General features: G+C 42.1%; 1 protein-coding gene across 42 annotated transcripts in view; it reads left to right on the top strand.

The window, feature by feature from the left end:
* Window positions 1-20,394, top strand: part of RIMS2 (regulating synaptic membrane exocytosis 2) — a 424,384-nt gene that overhangs the window by 286,840 nt on the left and 117,150 nt on the right. For 20 of the 42 annotated variants that reach the window (XM_069957228.1, XM_069957225.1, XM_069957221.1 and 17 more), the window contains 7 exons: window positions 1,372-1,488; window positions 3,713-3,778; window positions 4,726-4,833; window positions 6,437-6,502; window positions 9,581-9,643; window positions 16,041-16,220; window positions 18,574-18,683. In XM_069957228.1, the coding sequence (XP_069813329.1) occupies window positions 1,372-1,488; window positions 3,713-3,778; window positions 4,726-4,833; window positions 6,437-6,502; window positions 9,581-9,643; window positions 16,041-16,220; window positions 18,574-18,683 (710 nt within the window). The remainder of the gene's footprint in view (window positions 1-1,371; window positions 1,489-3,712; window positions 3,779-4,725; window positions 4,834-6,436; window positions 6,503-9,580; window positions 9,644-16,040; window positions 16,221-18,573; window positions 18,684-20,394) is intronic. The other 22 variants (XM_069957246.1, XM_069957249.1, XM_069957243.1 and 19 more) reach the window with 14 other exon arrangements.

Here is a 20,394-nt window from a genome sequence, read left to right as displayed (position 1 = left end):
TAGCTGTGCTTTTTCTAAATCTGGATAACCCCTTTCACTTTTGTGATCCAGCTACAGTAAGTTGTAAGCATTATTGCGGACTGCAGCTGTCACTCCTGGTTAAAGGAAACCTGTCATCACTTTCATGCTGCCTGAACCTTGAGTCACCAAGGCCATCCCCATTGGCAATTTCCTGCCCCACTGGCCTTGATTGATAGATCTCTCCCTATACCTAAACAAGGAGAAATCTATCAATCAATGGGAGAAGCCACCGATGACTCGTGGTTTACAAAGTTTTGACACCTTCCCTTTAAAATCAGTCTGTACCACTAAAAAAAAATGTATTTTTTTTTATTAACCTATTTTATCCAGGTACAAGGGTCTGTGGAATAGATTGAGGTGGTGGTGGATGGATCCAAATTTACTCTACAGAAACATTTACAAGATATATGTACTGTAACTACTTGTACTGTACTGTATTAGTTTTCCTGTCTCGGTCTTGTTGAATGGCTCCTCTACATCTCATTAATTTATCTGCCATGCTATGTCCCTGTCATGTTCTGGAAATGGAGCAGGATTGTCTATGATGCTTCCTGATATATGAAGTGGTGTCGGTATGCTCCGGGTAGAAATATAGGATACTTAGAGCAAGTATTATCTTCTATTATGCCTGTATTTAAGGGGATTTTACCTGGTTTGGACAATGTTTAGGGGAGACACTTAAGATGAGCAGATGATGTCGGGGCCCTGACAGTAATTTCCAGTCAGTTTGGGAATCCCATTATGTATAATCTCCCATTGGGACCTATATGAACCATGTATTCCATGGACAGAAATTAATTTAAAATCCCCTGTAGTGGCCGTCGCAAAAAATGGCAGGTTCCCTCAGCAAAATCAGCCAATCACAGGTGGCACGATCCGCTGATCGCTGAAGCTTCTCTCTCTGCTTTTAGCCCCATTAAAGTGTGTCTACCACTTAGAACCTGCGATGCCACATTGCCCCATGATATGCGTCCTCTTGCTTTAGTGAAGTCTGTAGTTCTGTGTTTCGTAGGCAGTTTGTCCATAATTGTGTAGGTAAAAGGTACTCTCTACATATAGTATATATGAAGTACTGGTGTACAGTAGACATGAGCGCAATTCGAGCATACTTGAGCCATTTGATTACCGATGGCTGAAGAAGTTGAATGCAGCCCTAAGGATGTCTGGAAAACATGGATACAGCCATAGGCCATAGGCTGAAACCATGATTTTCAGGACTCCCCAGGGCTGCATCCAGCTTCTTCAGCTACAGGTGAGTTACGTTCATCTCTAGTGTGCAGAATTAACTGTAGTATGAGAAGGCATGCAGGGATCATTACTCTGGAACTGACCAGCTTCCCTTTCTTTCAGTAGGAGTTTGGAACAGGGACCAAGAGCGACAAGATCTGGCCCTGCACAATACAATTTCATGGGCAGAGTGGAAAGACATCGTGTATTAGATAACCACTACTCCCCAGACAGAGAAAGGTAACTAAAGCATATAGTAGAGGCCTTGAATAGAGAATATACTCAATTCCTAGTGAGGGTTAGAGATTAAGTCTAATAGATCTGACTGGACCTATGATTTTTTTTTCTGTTATAACATCTGGATCCAAATGCAGCCGAGCCTAGATCACCAATTGTAGCAGGAATGAATGCGTCACTTGATCATACACATTGTGATATTGTGTGTTATACAGTATATAGGACTGTAGGTAAAATCATGTACAAGTTCTGCTCCATCTGTACACTTTGCTCTCTAGTGCCACCTGTAGGTAGTTATCCTTTAAGTCAGTGTCTGACCCACTAAAGAATCTTGAACATAACTTGGGTTGTCAGCCAAACCATTACCGAGTATAGTTATAGCTGGCCATAATCCCTAGTCATGTTTTAGGCTCTTTGTTGAATACAGGGTAACTACCTATAGGTGGAGCTAGAGAGTTTTTTTCTTCTAGAGGAGAGCTAATTAGCATATTTTCCCAGGGAGCATTGCTTGTACAACTCGATCTCCAAAAGGAGAACCAGTACCTTCTAAGGGTATGATATGCCCTGCATGCATAGAAAAGAATCTATATTGTGGCTGTATAATGTACAAAAAATAGCTGTATTTATTAGGAATTGTAATAGTTTTGCACCACAGAGGCAGATGTGTTATCTGCTGGGTTTGTATTCATTTCCCACCATGATGTGAGACTGACAATAACTGTACCTGCCAAGGGGCTGCACCCTCATTGGGTTGGAAATCTGTAAACTTAGTTAAAGGTGCATACAATATTTTGGGTAGTGTTTTTATTTTGAAAAAGGGAGTTTTATGGTGTTGTACTAGTAGTTATTAGGGGGGGTGGTATGGGCATAATAAGGAATGTATACTTACCAGTGCCTGTGCCCCTTCCCCAACACCAAGGCAGCTCATGTTCTCCCGGCTTCATGACTAGGGGGAGAGTACCCGACCCGACTGATGGACTGCAGTGGTATCCCGTCCGGGCAATACATCAGCCAGGTCCTGATGTTGCAGGAGGGAGGGTAGTATGAAGCAGGCGGGGGGCAGGGAGTGTGGACGTGATGCTGCATGGGCACAGGGACCGGTAAGTATACATTCTTTATTATGTTTCCCCACCACCACTGTATTTTTTTTTCACCGGACTCCTTTAAAATTAATCATTAGCACCTAATAATTGATTAATAACCTTACTGTAAACAAGTGATCAAAAACAATTTGTCCGGCCACCAGGTGAACCTTATCATATTTCTTAAGTAAATTGGTTATGCAAAAGGCAAGGGTGGATTTACAATGTTACTGTCACATAAAAAAAGAACTTTTGACATGTCACACAGACAGGTCAAAAGTTTTCACTGGTTAGGGTCTCAGTCCTAAATATAGCGAGGAGAAGCGTACAAGCTGTGTTCTTAGCTCCTCAGCCCACCACTGTAAGGGGGTAAAGCTCATGGCCGCACACTTCACCCGGCTAGCTAAAGATCAGTGGGGATGGCAGCAAAGAGACCGCAACTGATCAAAACTTATGACATGTCTGTGTGATATGTAAAAGTTTTTTAAGGCGACAGTTATGCTTTAAAACTAACAATGATGTCAAAGGATGCCAAAGATGGTGCAACCATCAAGAGGAACAGACACGCATATTGTTGTGGCTTCTGTCCAGCCATGATGAGGCCTAATATAATTGATTTTTTGATGACTGTCAAAGGGGTTTTACAGGACTTATATTGATGGCCCATCCTTGGACTGGTAAACATTTGTTTCCCGGCAGCCCACCGGGATCTGTATTAGCTGGGTTAGCTGTCAGAGCATTGGATACTTGGTACCTTCAGATCTCCAGCTGTTAAAAAACTACAATTCCCAGCAAAGCTTTTTGTAATTGTAATTTTGCAACAAGTTGAGGTCCTCGCTCCTGGTCTAGACTGTTTTACATCAATAAGAAAATGGCTTTACAGGTATCTAAGAATACTAAATTCTGTCAACTATGTCTAGTATTCATATTGTAGCTCTTGAAGAGGAGTCCCTTTTTTTTTACCACCTCATGTCTTGTCACCCCATCTTGACTTCTATGTATACCCTCCCAGCACAAGTTACTACATGATGTGCTCCCTATCCCAATGGTCCTATCCTTCTTCTGATATGTGCTTCTATTGATAACCTGAATTGATCGGACACTTCAACATCTCAGTGTTCTTGTGTTTTTTGCCACCCCTCTAGTCACTATCTCACACTACCTCGCACCAGATTCAGTCAGTCCCTTGACCATCATCTAAGAGATCCAAGGTATCGTGTTGTGCGTATATTAAGTCATCCAAGTGTGGTGCCTGTGCACATGCCGTGTGTCCAACCATAGCAACCTAGGAAACCTACTCTTGTGTTTTGCACCCTCCTTTAAGGCTTAGATATATTCCTTGTAGACAACCCTTAGAGTAAACAGCTTGAGCCCTGCGACTTATATCAGGTGCTTTTTTATCTGAATTGTGCAGCTTTACATCAGAGAACATGTAAAACTATTATATCTGTGTTGACTAGAGGTGAGTGAACCTCAAGCATGCTCGGGTTCGTCCAAACTGAACTCTCGGCACTCGATTAGACTGAGAAAGTTGGATGCATTTCTTCACAGTCCTGGAAAACATGGATACAGCCTATGGCCTATGGCTGTATCCATATTTTCGAGGAAGCCTTTGGGCTGCATCCAACTTTTTTGTTGGAATTTGGGTTTGGACGAATCATGAACCACCAGTTGTGGTTCGCTCATCTCTAATCTTGACCTGAGATGGTACCATCCATGGTTGATGTGGAGATGCCTTTAGTTGCACTTCCTATAAAGACTGAGATTTATCTTATATGGCACAGGTAACTGTGTAGCTTTCACCCTTTTGATGGCGATCAATCCACCATTACCCTATGGTATATAATTATTTGCCCAAAATGATTATATTTTTACCCTAGCATAATACAGATCGTCTATACTACCATATCAACTTAGAGGGATGGTCTATCGTGTTGTATTCTTATGAATGTTGGTTCTGACTTCAAAGTAGCTGCCTCTACCTAGTAGACATATGGGCATTTTGAAGCACTGTATGATCTCTACCAATGGGCATAGTGGTATAAATGTTAGCAATAAGCACCCGAGCTGTGTGTGAATTGAGTTTGCAGTGATATACAGTAACCTTGAGATTATAAATGTGCCAGGATAATAAGTACAGTGTCCCATTTTTTGCCAGCACGGATCACCCCATGTATCCTATCTTTTGTGAAGATGCTATCCGAATGCTGCGTTCCCGTAAGATGTGCCGTACTTATTCTGAGGGTGCTTACAATGACCTCGAGAGGTATACTTGGTGTGGGACATGGACCTATACCTTCATGCTGTGTGCTCTTATATATGTGGCTCGTCCTATATATGTCTATGCATATGCACACAGTAGTTTACATTCTTTTTGCATGGAGTTTTTGTGTGTGTTTTGTTTATTGGGATGTAGTGCATCGAATGGGAAGAAGACCTGTCTATTAACGACTAGATGCTTTATCTGGAGCTTTGGGTTTGAAGAGAGAGTAAGGCTCTATTTACACCAAAGCCAAGGCTTTTTGTTGGGGTTCTTTCAGGCTTCCTAACTTTTTGATGGCAAGAATAGTGCTGCATGCCCACTCTTCATCTATATCCAATTGTAGCTCTATTCACATATTCAAAAGATAGCGTCGGGGCCCACTGTATGGAGCCCACCTCTATGAGCCACAATACAGAGCCACTATGTATGTGCAGCTTCTGTTTCGGTAAACTAAAGCTGACCTCAAGAACATTCATTCAACCAGCCACCATGTAATAGCAGCCATTTCTTCCACAGGTACAGGGGGTTTCAGGTACAGGACTTGGGGCGATTAGCTGATCGCCCTAGAGGGTGTTTCTGATGAGAATGTACCATTATGTCTCTAGATTTCCATCACTGTTCTCTAAATTCTGCCACTTTCCAAAGAACCAACCCAAAATCTAACACAGTGGTTGTATAAGAGCATCGATGGGTTAGGCTCAGTTCACAATACGTGTTTTTCATTTGTTTTTTCAAAAAACGGATTGAAAAACAGATGCAAGTGTGTGCATCAGTTTTTCCATTGACTTTCATTATAAAAAAAAAAAAAACGGGTGATCAAAACGGGTCCATTTTTTTGACGGACAAAAAAACGTGGTCTACCACGTGGTCAAAACAGATTGCAAAAACGTAGTGTGAACCCAGCCTTAGACATCAGTCAACCACCATCCACCATGTGGCCTGTAGCCAGCTCTAATGGCCCACTGTGACATATATCCATGTTCATAACAGAGTACATAACTGTTACTTTCCTCCGTTGATGGGATTACCAATGGTGGACAACTATCTGCAAAAAAGGTAGCATTGTGCGAACGTGCTGAAAGGTCGGGTTCAGCAATGTTCGTTCAAACGCTCAGAATTTAACTTCCAGAATCTGGAGAAATTGGATGCAGCCCTACAGCCCTATCCAAGTTCTACAGCTGCCGAGAGTCAAATGCCGAGCATTCGGATGAACATTGTCAAAGCCGAATGTTCGTCAAGTTCGCTCAACACTAAAAAAAGGGAAACTAAATCCTTCAGAGATGAAAGGTCACAGTGTGTTGCTATTCTTTTAGGGCAATCGGGAGGGGTCTTTAGACCCCCTACTAATTAAAACTAATTAAAGCTGTCATTCTGACGAGTTTCTAAGATGGTAGGGACGTTTTAAACTTCTGCCAAATCCTATGTACCCAAAGCTACTCTTTGTTCAGCCCCCCGCTGCCTCACCTGTAGCTGACTTAGGACCAAATAGCTTTATCAAGCCTTTGTAAATAGGCTGTAGAACGCTACATTGACTTTAATGTGTGATTCTTAGAAATGGATGGATTGGATGCAGTGTCTCTAAAGATTGCATTTGTTCTGTATTTAGGAGAACTAGACAAGAGAGCCGAGTGCCTAATTCACATTGCAATGAACCTGCCCCTGTTCCTGAAAGGTATTTGCACCAGCACCATAGATATAGTTATTATCTAGCTCTATGTATAGTATTGAGGATTGTTCATGTTAGATATGATTATATTACTACTGTACACCAGGCTGAGTATGTTTCTCTACTCGTATTACACATTACAAGGTCTTGTCTACCTTGACCACGAGTCATCAACTTGGTTGTGAAGAGATCCCCCTTATACTTTTGGGAGTCCTCCAGTCTACTGTATACATTTTTGAGGGAGTCTGGAAAGATTTGTGTTTTGTTTTGTTTTAATAAGAAAATCTCTCTGTTAGCTGGGTTATATTTAATAGACAACTAGGGGTCTGCATTTAAAGCGTAGCTGTCATTTCAGGGTCATTTTTCTGGAAACAATAAATATCTATAGTACAAGCAATTTTAAAGAAAATCTGTAATAGGTTTTATTTACAAAAAGAGTTTCCTTCTGTACTGAAAAAGCTGATTTTCTAGGTTCCCCTAACTTCAGATGAAGCAGGATTTCTGTGTCCATTATGCTCTATGGAGAGGGGAGGGGTTAAGAGGAGTGAGTGAGCACAGAGCAGTCCTGCACAGCACAACACCCTGCAATCTTCTCTCAGCAAGTTCCTAGATAAGCACTGACCTTTTTGACCCCTGAATACAGCGTTTTAGGTGCCCAGAGAGTCTACAAACAGCTGACCTTCATGTCTTTCCTCCCTGCTCACTCATCTCCCTCGGCCCCTCCCCACTCCATAGGATATAATGGGCACAGCAGAACCCATCTTCACTGGCTTCTCTGTAATGAAGACGGATTTGCCTGCTAATACACAGATAAGAAGTGGGGGGGGGGGGGAGGAGGAGGCTGGGAATTTGCTTTTTTAGTACAGAAAGAGTCTTTTTGCCTAATAAAACCAATTATAGAGTTTCTTAAAATCGCTTATACTACTGATTTCTGCAAAAAAAAAAAAAAAAAAAAACAGTTACACTTTAAGGATCTACAAATAATCATATATTATGCACGAGGGAAGTCGTAGACAGTCACAAATGTTCACTGTAATAGTAGGATTTAGAGATCAATGAACCTCCAGCACACTCTGGTTTGTCTGGACCTGAACTGCCATAGGCTGTATCCATGTTTTCTCAGCCACCAGTAATCAAATGCTGAGCGTTCAGGTCCAGACAAACCCCAGTGTGCTCATCTCAAGTAGGATTACATTTGGGATAACATAGAGGCAATTCCAGTGAGTAATACATGTGCCACTATGTGATAGCAGCTCTCTGCTTTGGTTAGTGGATTCCATTGCAGGAGACCCTCCCAGTTATATGTATATGACTATATTAGTGCACAGTGTTATCATGAGCAAGGCCCGTCAATGTTAGGTTCATATAAGGGACAAGTCTAACAGATGGTTAGATATAGCTGGGAGAAGCACACAGCTATGTGTTTTGCTTCCCCTCTTGCTTATCGATTCGACTTGGAGACAGGTTAGTCTATGGAGTCCATCTCCTGCAGCAAGTCTGATTGAGTGGTGAGCTGGGCAAAAAATACAGGCCCTATCTAACCATCTGTGGAGGTCTCAGGACTCATCCGATCAGAACTGTTGACATGTCTGTCTTTTTTAAGTGACAGTACCACTTTAAGTTCTCCTATGGCATTGATGCATGGGCACTATATAGTGATCTATTTCCTCATTAAGGGTACGTTCACACTTACCGGATCCGCAGCTTATTTTCTGCTGCAGATCCGCAGCAGATTTCATTTAAATAACTGAACACAGCATCAAATCTGCACCATCAAATCTGCTGCGGATCCTGTAGGTGGGAACACACCCTTACCCATAGTCTGTCTGTACCCTGTGGCCATGTTCTCCTTTATTCATTATCTTTCATTATTATTAATATTTATTGGCCCTTAAGCCTCCATCTTTTAGCAGAATGTTGGTTTGGAGGTTTCCACTGTATGCTGATTTATTCATTCATATAGTGGTTTATCTTTGGCAGGTTAGGCCACCTTTTTTCTGATGGGGCGATTGTTGACTTTATTGCGCTAACCCTATATCTATATACCCTGACTAAGGCAAAGTGATGTGTTAGCATCCTGTTCCCAGGGCTCCTGCCTATAAGCCTCCTCCTCATCCCAGGGCTCCACATCTTCATTTTTACTCCATCCTTATCACAGCATAATAAAATAGACATTGTGGCCCATATGGGATAACCAGATGGTCTGATGTAGAAATAAGCAAGTTATATATGGAGAAATATTGCAAAGATTTGTCAGGTCTTACAGGGGATTTGCATGCATCCTATTAGGGAATTCTGAGTTGAAAAGATTCTCATCACTCATCTCATCACCACTAATGGGTGGTTACATGTACTATCTATCTCTAATTCTGAAGTTGAATTGATAACAGTTCATTGCAATGGGTACTGTGTAATACTCCAATTTCCCTGTGGAGGCGCTGCAGGGAAATGGAATATTTACTGCCAGTTTCATCACAGATGGGAACTGATCAGTGGGGTTTCCACTAGGGGGACACTTTTGATATGTATTTCTGGCAAGTGGTTATCCTATGGGAACATATACTTAGACAACCCCATGCCCTTCCACTCTCTTAAATCATATGGAGGTAATAGTAGGGGTCTCCTATAGAGGAGGCCTGTGTAATGCTGCAGCTATAGTTAATTGCCCTTTTCATAAGGCATAAATGTAAGAGAATTTCGAGCACACTTGGGTTCGTCCCAACCCGAACGTTCAGCATTTGATTACTGGTGGCTGAAGAAGTTGGATGCAGCCCTATGAAGTCTTGGAAAACATGGGTACAGCCTATGGCAGTATCCATGTTTTCCAAGCAGCCTTAGGGCTACATCCAACTTCTTCAGCCACCAGTAACCAAATGCTGAACGTTCGGGTTGGGACGAACCCAAGTGTGCTCGAAATTATTACCAATTACCAAGCCACAATCACTATAATTTGCAGTAGCTGTCTGAACCCATTAGTAATATGCCGCTTAGGGTCATTTTTTTTATTCTTTTGCGCCATTTCATGTTGATGTTTTGTTTGACATTTTAACACTTTTTATTTTTCATTCTGGCTGCATGGTAAAGGTTATACAATGGTGCAAGTACGTGGGCAGATCATGTAGTCAATGGTTCAGCTGAGTCCCCGGGGTAAGTACAGAGTAGTGTGATAGAAGGAAAGCAGTTGATGCCAAAATAGCTTTAATGGAAACAGCTGCAAATGGAAACGTATAGTTACTAAAGATGAGCGAACGTTTGGGTTAATCTGAATGCAAACTCTCTACATTTTATTACCGGTGGCTGAAGAAGTTAGATGCAGCCCTAGGGAGTCCTGGAAAATATGGGATACAGTCTATGACCTACGGCTGTATCCATGTTTTCCAGGCAACCTGCATCCAACAACTTCAGACACCGCTGAGAGTTCATGTTCGGATGAACCCGAACTTTCTCAGAGTTTGCTCATCTCTAATTGTTACCTATATGTAGGTATCTAAACCGGTGTCGGTGAAATCACCGAATTTGTTGCATCTCTTTCACATTTTCTCCGTTTTTCACGATAGCCACCTCTATCCTTTTCCACCTGTGTGCTGTGTTTTCTTTTAGCCTATAAAAAACTGGTGTATCCAGAAAAACTCTTCACTCCTTTTAATGAATATTGACGTTTTATCCAGCCTATATCCAGATACTCTCTTATGTGTCGTTATTATAGAGAACATATTATAATGTGAAAGCTCTTAGAATGACTCTTCTTCCCAGACCCTTATGGTTTTAAAGATGGGTACGCCAGCAAAAAAATAAATCAAATTCAACACCACTAGTACCAGAAAATTACATAGCAGTCCAGAGCATCAGCAAATCACCATTGAAAACCTCTACTGCCCTGGACTTATCTTGACATGGACAGAGGTGGCAGCAGAGAGCACTGTGTCAGACTGGAAAGAATACACCACTTCCTGCAGGACATACAGCAGCTGAAGTACTGGGAGACTCAAGATTTGTAATTTACAAAGCTATATAACTTTGTGACACCAGTATTTTATAATATAATTTAGATTTTATAAAATATATTTTTTTGCTGGGGTACCCCTTTAACAGAACTTATTGCCTATCCAGAGGATTTGGGATGTGTCCGATTGCAGGGGGTTGTGCCTCTGGGAACCCCCACAATCTGAAAAGCAGGGCCTGACATACACCACCACTCCTTTCATTGGCTGCGGAGCTGTCTGAGATTGTGGGGTGCCCTGCCTTATTTAAAACAAAGGAGTCCTAGCAGTTTGACCTTCTCCACCGTCTATACATATTTCATATGTACAAGCATTATACTTATACAGTATACACTTACTAATCCCCATGTGCCAGCTTTGCTTTGATATGTTGCCCCTGATAATGACTAACCTTTGGGCATTCACTAAAGTAAATTACACATCCTTTTGGATCCGGTCGGGTCACGGCGATATCAGCGCCCGAAGCCCAGTGTGCGGCCTGACAGGGGAGTCTGACGCTCATAGAGAATGAATGGGGAGTCCGATGCTCCGTCATTCTCCATGGGCATCGGACTCTCCTGTAAGGGCGTGCGCTGGGCTTTGGGCGCTGATATCTCCGTGACCCGACCGGATCCAAAAGCGGGACCCGGCGGGATCAGGTGAGTATAGGGGGCTGTAATGGGGGGTGAGGAGCCTGTCACCCCGGCACGGGGGGTGACAGGTCTCCTTTAATTTTTTATCTGCTGAAGGTTTCTCATGTACATATCTTTTTCAATGTAATTTGTGTGCTATACCGTAGTATCACAGCAGGCTTCAATTTTCGAGGCAGCCATTTTGTTTTGCACTTTTTTGTAAACAGAACCAATATTCATGGGAATGTAACCTATCGTTTGCTATAGACTTGAGCTTGTAAGTAACAAAGGTCAATGTCAAGGATTTTCATGTACCTGAAGGGAACAGGAGCCCTTAGCCTAAGGCATGTGCAAAATGACCTATCCAAAGTGACGTCACCACTGTATATTCCCTAAAAGGTCTCTGAGATGATGAATGGATTGGTTGCATTTTCCTACCATTACTCCCTGGAATCATGAAGAGTAATGAGTGAAGAAGAAGACGACAGCAAGACTAAAAATATAACTAGGTCCCACTGTGTTGGGCACCAGTGGGGATGAAATACATCTTACCTGTAGATAGTTTCTCATTCTTTAGAATCCCAATCAAGGGTGTACATAAGTTGCCGCATGGAGATTCAGAGCCCATGGCCTAAATTAGCCTCCTTCTGGTTACCAATGAATGATAAAACTTAAAGTGAATGTACTAAGAGGTACATTGCTTTGTTTTTTTTTACATTAATAGACGCAGTCATTTTTTTTTTACTGCCGCCTTGTTCCTGTGCACGATGCCGGTCAATACCGGACCACCCTGGACCACTGGGGACAGGCCCACAGGCCCCCCAGTGTGACAAAACCCCTCTTTGAAGCAGCTCCTTTAGAATCAATGGAGCCGCATCACAAAGAAGAAGGGTGATTCTCACACGCAAGCCTGGCTGGCCTGCTCCCTGTGCTCAAGGGCGGGCCAGAGCTCGGGAATAGACCGGCACCGACATGTTGAATTTCCATCTTTTCTAAAAATCATATGGCTATACCACCATAATAGATGGTCGTCCAGTCTGACCGAAAATATCCGGTTCTGCAAGCATTTATCCCTCATGTATGGCCATCTTAAAAAAATACAGGCGGAATAGAGTAAACTAGCAATGGACGGGGAAAGGCAGGACGGCAGCTCTGGGGACTGGGAGCAGGTGTAATTTGTTTATTGTGTTTACAGCTGCCCAACATTTTGTATTTTGCCTGGTGTATGTGTCAATACACATATTTTTTTGGAAAGGTGAAAATTTAACTTGCTCAACCCTAAGGGGGAGAATAGTCACAGCCAGAGGTATCTGGTAGTAACTTATCTCCTCTCCCTATTGGCTAAGCCGAGTATTCATGTGTAGTTGGGGGGCAGGATTAATAGCTTTGTATTGTCAGCCAGCGTTAGACAGATACCCTGACGTCCAGCCAAGGGTTTCAATTGTAGTCCTTCTCAAGGTCACTGTAGGAGTCCCAGAAATATAATGGGGAATAGTAGGGGAATAATCAGTTTAATCTACTTCTAAGCAACTTTTTGAATTACCATTATGCTAAGTAATAGGAAAAGAACCATAGAGGTTAAAAAAAGTAGCGTATGGAGCAAAGCCACACCACCACCACCTCCACTACTACTGTCACAAATGGACCTAGCTTCAGTATTACCCAGCACTTTGGTATATTATATTTTGTGATAACATTCTATGGTGACATTAATCTTCAGTAAAAACAAAAACACCCTTAGGCCTTGTTTCCATGTTCCATGCATGGTCCATAAATATGGACGATCTGAAACAAAGTTCGGAGCTCCCGGCATCATCATCTTTCATAATAATACCGGGAATGCCAAAACTGTTTAAATATTGAACAAATTTTAAGTTTAAAATGAAGTTGCCATTTGGTATATCACTTTTTTTTAATGTTAGCAGATCAGCGCTGATGTTGGGAGTCCTTTTGAAACGTCGCTTGGTTCCCATGCTCGCCGCCGTTCTTCTGCCATGCAATGACCTGGCTCTATGCACTGGAGGTAGGCCCGCTGCCTCCCAGTGGGACCATATCCCCTCACAGAGAGAGAGGATTTAGTTGCTGCACGGCAAAAGAATGGCGCCAAGCGTAGGAACCGTGCAAAATTTTCAGTTTTACCCGTATATATTTTTTATTGTTTTAGGCTGTAACCATAATAAGGGCATAATTTTTATCCCAACTGTACATCTAATAGCCTTAACCAACACCCTCATCAACCCCATGATACTGTCAGTTCTGGTCATTAGACGTGGAATAGAGAACCACCACTACTGTATGTTAGGTCATCCAGCTTTTGTCTTGTACTATAGAGGATGTTGTATTGTTTTATGTGTGAACTATGTACTTACTGTTCATGGCTATGTTCTGTACCTGTATGTGCCATATATATTGTGTGTAAGGTAGGTCACAGTCATTTATAATCAGTGGCCTATGTCGCTTCATTTTGGATTTGAGCCTTACTAATTTTTTTATGATAATTTTCTTTGGATTGTACTGTTTGTATTGTAAGATTGGCTACAAGGTGTACTGTACTCCTGCTACTACCCCAATAATGTCTGTATTGGCAGGTGCTGTAAAATGAGAACAATCAATACATGTTTACTGTATGTGTTGATATGTGTCCAACACTTTTATCATTTTATATTTGTAAAGAACATTGTGCTTTATGCCTGTTTAAAGGGAATGTATCACCAGATATGTATGAGCCCAATCACTACATCAGGGCTGAAAATTACTTTCTGATGTACAGATAAGCGAACTTCAAGCACTCTCGGGTTTGTCAGAATCTGAGCGTGCAGCATGTGATTGCCGGTGGCTAAAGACGTTTGACGCAGCCCTACTATTACACAGAAGGATAATCGGCTGGATCGGCCCTATCCGGACAATTATCGTTCCGTGTAATAAACACAACGATCAGCCGATGACAACAATCATCGGCTGATTGTTGATATAGGTTTGGACCTATAACTTTCGGGCACTGACCGCGCCGCGCTACGTGTAATAGCGATGCACGGACGGCGGCTGACGATATGCAAAGTGCATACATAACCTATCCAGGCTGCAGGGCTCCTCTTGCGGTCTGCTTTTCCCAGGGTCCTGTGCGCTGCAGCTTCAGAGCGGCCTGTCTTAGCTGACAGGGCGCTCAGCCAATCACTGGCCGGGACCGCCGCGGCCAGTGATTGGCTGAGCGGCCTGTCAGCCACGTGCAACGTGCGGGACCCGGGGAGAAGCAGACCGCAAGAGGAGCCCTGGACCATAAACAGGTAATGTTTGCAGTTTAAGCAAGGGCTGCAAGGACATCGGTAACAATGTCCATGCAGCCCTTGTTAAACGATTATCGGGCCGTGTAATAGGCCCAGTAAACGAGCGCCGATCTAGCAGATTGACGCTCGTTTACAGTTATTATCGGGCCCCCATCGGCCCGTGTAATAGTACCCTAAGGCTGCCTGGAAAACATTGATACAGACTTTGGCCTATGGCTGTATTCATGTTTCCCAGGACTCCTTGTGGCTGCATCCAACTTCTTCAGCCCCCAGTAATCAAATGCCGCACACTCGGGTTTGTTTGAGACTGAGCACGTTCAAAATCTGCTCATTTATATTCTGTTGTATCATAGATATGCGTGGGAAGATCACATCGGTGAAGCATGACTTTGGATTTTCGTGATTCCAGAATGAAAGGCTTTATAAAGAGATCATATCCCTTTTGTTTCTGTTATTGGAGCCCATGGATAACTTGAATAGCCCTCTTTTGTTATATGTCCAGTAGCAGAGTCCAATGGAGTTGATCTTCCTTTAGTGCAATCATTTGGGTTGCTCTGGGCACCAGGACAACTTGTCCCAGGTTTTTTAGCCTTGAGTATCTTGAAATTTGACCCAATTGGAAACAACTAATTCCCAGACCCCTAAATGGCCAGTACCCAGTGATGCCCAGAATTTTCATAGTGTTGTAAGGCCCCAATCTGAAGACCTTACTCAGCTTAGGTGAACTTCTCATTGGTCTCTGACGAATCAGAACATTATTCAGGCATCTCTGTATGTTTGTTCTGATGAAGCTCCTTTGTAGACAGTCTACTATCTTAGAATAACCTGCACTTTGGCCCACATAACATTAGGTCTATGCAAAAAGACCTTTGACCATCAAGTACCTTTAATAACTTATAAAGTAAAGTTAAATTTTATTAGGATTTGATTTGTGGAGGTCAGTCTTTACTATTTCCAATGGGAAGTTGATCATCAGGTCTTGGTGACTACATAATAGGTCACTACCATTTACCTCAAGTGCCTTTGCCTTGCCAGGTACTGCACTGTGTATCGAGAAACTCAATTCTCCCAATTTCTTCTGTACAGCTTTTGATCTTGTGGTAGAGAAACTTTTAATCCCAATGTCAGTAGGGCAGCCGATCAGCCAACATAAAGCCAATGAAAATTAGTCAAGAGTGACTTTCCCGATGCTGATGAACTTAGCTTGGGAGGTTCAACTAAACCGGACTTGGATCCTGATAGAACCTGACGATCTCAATTCAGTTTAGTAGAACCACATGATGTATGTGATATGGTGCAACCATCCATAAATGAATAGAACCAATCATGTTTTTGGTGTGATACATTCCCTTTTTTTATATTTTAGGTTGGTTTCTACTGAATGTACCATATAATGAGAAAGAAATGGAAATGGACAAGACAATGAATTACTAATTTTTCAATATCTTTATAAAGTATAACCTGTTCCGAATCACCATCTCTTTATTTATTTATTTTATGTTGTTGTTTTTTAATAAATGTATATAAAATGTGTATAATAATATGAATATTGGGTCAAGAAAAACAAAAAACGTGAAAACATATAAATCTCTCCTCCCTGAAAATATGACAGACGGTCAACTGAGCGGCTTTTTGACTAACGTTACAGGAATTGTGAAGCGGCCGATAGACACCCATATCAAAGATCCAGGTCCACAGAGCAACGGCCTGTACTTGAGCGGACGAATTGCCGCTCCCGATCCACTGAACGCCCTGACTCAAACCTCATGAGGTCGATGCCTTCATTAATGACGGGAAGATCAGCCCCTCCTTCACCTGCCTTATCGAGGTGAAAACCAACAATGGCTCAGCCTAATTCCTCTCCTGCTCCCCCTACCCCCCCCCCCCCCCCCCACAGAATCACCATTTTATTTTCCCAGTAGCTCTCCAGTCTCTTTGTCATTCTTGGCTGATCACGTCTTTAACAGTAGATACTAACGTTCTGACTGCTGGCACACTACTTATATTCTCTGCTGGATATAATGGTGTGGATGCCATTGTACGTTGTTTACTAACCGTATTTAACTGCATTTGTTTTGTGATTATTTCTCATTGTTCAGGAAGCCTGGTTTAACTCATAGAGCACACCCCATAACAATCATGTCTTCTCTTGCAGAGTGAGAACTTTGTTTGTCCTCATCAGACATTGCTTATCCAGAGAGTTCATGTCATCTTATGGTCCTTTTTTTTTTAAGTTGACTTGGAATCCGAGACTCTCGCCCTTTTCGTTGTAGACGTTAATAAGTTCGGAAAGTCGTATCTTGTCGAAAGAAAGCATTTGGTATAGCTTGAAAGACGAGACCCGGTTCCCTTCTGGCCTCGGAGATCAAGCTTGCATGCAATGTTTTCTTTTTCCAGCAGAAGATATATTTTTCAGCACTTATTAACCTATTATAAATCACCGAAGAGTCTACGGGGGCTACAAAAAGTCCATACACATCTGGAATCCTATGTAGATGAAGCAGAGTTGAGTTAGTTAGCTATGGTCCAACATAGGACTAGGGGCAATTGTAGCTACTAAAATTTATTACAATATAGGGTTAAATAAAAAGTTCTGCTCTTCTATAAAAGTTTCATCTAGTCTCAGAGATCTTAAGAAAATCTTTTTTGGTCGTATTAATTCATGTAGGTACTTTGCATAGAACTCATAGTCCATGGTTTTTATAGTTCATAGATTTACAAGAATGAAAAAATACAATTTTGTCTATGTTCTTTAGATTTGGAGGTCTTCTCTTGATGTAGTAAATTGTGTATCCTAACTCCTTGTTATGGTATATGAATGACCAATAAACATTACCATGGATGGGGGCACAGAATATAGAGCCTGGCTAAAGTTAGCTGTAGACATAGGGGGAGATTTATCAAACATGGTGAAAAGTGAAACTGGCTCAGTTGCCCCTAGCAACCAATCAGATTCCACTTTTCTTTCCTCACAGACTCTTTGGAAAATAAAAGGTGGAATCTGATTGGTTGCTAGGGGCAACTGCGCCAGTTTCACTTTACACCATGTTTGATAAATCTCCCACACAGGGTGGAAAATCTTTTTGAGGATGGTGAACACCACTTCCTAGGGGTAACACTAAGCTTTTTATTTTAGTTCATGCCATCTCCATCCCAAGACAAGGGTCGTTTTTGCTGTTCTTTCCATCCTCTTGTTCCATCCTCTGCACATTGGTTGGAGCCCAGAGTAGGTTAAGGTATACCGTAAGAATGGAAGATTGTTCTTGTAAGCTACATATGAGCAAGCTTTCAAGTTCTGCATTTTGTCTATTAGGAGTCAAGACGATGGTAACCAAAGCACACCGTTTTGAGGCCGTCTTTTTGTACGGGCAACATTCAGGCCCTGTTGACATGTACTTGGTGATTTAGCCTAGTTGCCTTCTTGCATGGTTGTGCCAGAAGATTTTTCCATCCAACGCAACCATATCAAAAGGCAAATATGCTGTTTTTTTTGCCTCATGTCATGTGCCATCGGCCTGTGATGCCACTAAATGGGATGCTGGGTGCAGATAGATAGATAGATAGATAGATAGATAGATAGATAGATACAAAACAAAAAGTCCACAGCACTTGGAAAGGTAAGGGAGTGGGTGCCACCCCAGTACGTAGGAGATAGATAGATAGATAGATAGATAGATAGATAGATAGATAGATAGATAGGAGATATATAGGAGATAGATAGATAGATAGATAGATAGATAGATAGATAGATAGATAATTGATAGCCTGTCCAATGGACTGGATGTGATTTATAATGGTTACTCTGTGTCACCACTGTTCTCACCATCTTAATTAACTTTTATTAATTTTGTTAATCATCCTGTCCCATAACAGCTTCTTTACTGTAATATTAAGTAATAACCTGTCTGATGAAATTGTCTCTATGTATCAATTCCACAGATTGCTGACCTGTGACTATTGGCTTTCTTTCTCTTCTGTGTCTACTGTGCTTTCATTGTGCCAATGGCAGAAATCTGCATAGTCCAATCAGTCTCTTCTTCTTCTTTTTTTTATTTTTGAGGGGAAATATTTGATTGATTTTTTTTAAAGCTATAGCCCCCATATTGGTATAGTAACATCACGTTGACGTATGGAGGACGGATCTTAACTGTCTGCAATTTGTTTAAACATATGTCTTATAGGGCACATCCGCGCACTGGTTCCGTTCAGACAAGCCCCTCAAGCACCCCATTAGCAGGACGTAGAGGCCGCCAGCTGCCACAGCTTCCGCCAAAGGGTTCGCTGGACCGAAGTAAGTGGAAACATTTCTAAAAGTAAACTATATCTGTGATAGATTAGATCTGATTCTCCTCTTCCCGGTTAGCGGAGCTCTTGCCTGCGCACATTACATACTGAAGCAGTGTGATCTATTTATGCATCTCTGTGGTCCCGATACTGCATGCCCCATTCTGTGAAATGACTGTGTTTTTATATTGAGTTAGTCGCAAGCTTCTGTGCTGGAATATTCACTTAAATGTTTATTCATGTGATCGCACTTCTTCATATAAAGGGATGTCGGACCTAAAGTCTTTCCCATATACATTTTCAGTGTATTTGAATACATGTATTGTTCCGTGTTAACGGCTATTTCATGCTAGGAAGTGGCTAACTGTGCTGTTTTAACCTTGGAGGTTTGAGTCTAGAAAAATTAGGACCCCCTAGATCTCTTGTTTACGTGGCACATCCTTAGTTCAGAGAACCGTGGTCACTACGTTTTATGGCAGATCTTTAGTTTAAAACTAGAATAGCCAGAAAAAACAGCTAAATGGGGAAAACACCAATAAAATATAACTTTTAATAATAATCTTTAAAATAAATAACACCCCACACACATTCAATACCACAGCCGTGGTCCTTATTATTAGTCTTTTGCCACGCATCAATATCCTGGTACTCTTTGGACTCAATTTACACTGAAACTATTAACAAGTGGATAGGAAGAAAGAATGGTACAATCTCACCCACTCCATGATCAGTCTCAGAGTTCCTTTTCTTGGAGTCCAATACGATATGATGCAGGGGTACACAATCTTTCCGGGCAGTCAGGATAACTCACCCTAAAACGCCCCTAGTTGTATGTGTGTGTTGTCTACCCCTGCTCGCACAGGGTCTGTCGGGGCACTCGCCCTAACAAGGGCGACCCCTGCCCCGAACTACCCCTTTGGGATACAATCCCTATATACACCCTATGTCCACATCCCGACGTGGCCCGTTTCTATTGGTTTTACCAAATATCATCAGGGGATATATTGGAAACAACAAAAGGTAAGTATATGTATAAATTAAACTGTGCAATACAAAGAGAGTACCTCCTAGTTATAGATCACAGTGGCGATCATAAAGTGACTCATGCAGGAAAATCATGCAAAGATTAAAGTGCTATAGATAGTACCTATGCCAGTGTGCAAAGAATATTGCACTACCCTGTAGCTAAAGTGCTATGTGCTGTATCAAAACCAGTAAAACACTACTAAAATGATACTTCAGCTACTACACTTGCTATGATACAAATCCGCTGAGACACAGTCTGGTGCAGTGGCTAACTACAGACTATCCTAGTGGTCCCTGGTATCGTCTAAAGTGGGGCTACTTTTATAATTACCTGTTCCTGAACGCCATGCTCCACACTTCCTGAACGCCGGCTGGAGTTCCGGTCGACAATGACGTCACATCCGGATGTGACGTCATTGTCGACCGGAACTCCAGCCGGCGTTCAGGAAGTGTGGAGCATGGCGTTCAGGAACAGGTAATTATAAAAGTAGCCCCACTTTAGACGATACCAGGGACCACTAGGATAGTCTGTAGTTAGCCACTGCACCAGACTGTGTCTCAGCGGATTTGTATCATAGCAAGTGTAGTAGCTGAAGTATCATTTTAGTAGTGTTTTACTGGTTTTGATACAGCACATAGCACTTTAGCTACAGGGTAGTGCAATATTCTTTGCACACTGGCATAGGTACTAT

Source organism: Dendropsophus ebraccatus, chromosome 2 (assembly GCF_027789765.1).
Source record: "Dendropsophus ebraccatus isolate aDenEbr1 chromosome 2, aDenEbr1.pat, whole genome shotgun sequence".
In the NCBI taxonomy this organism is placed as follows: domain Eukaryota; kingdom Metazoa; phylum Chordata; class Amphibia; order Anura; family Hylidae; genus Dendropsophus; species Dendropsophus ebraccatus.
This window is presented reverse-complemented; position numbering and strand designations above follow the sequence as displayed.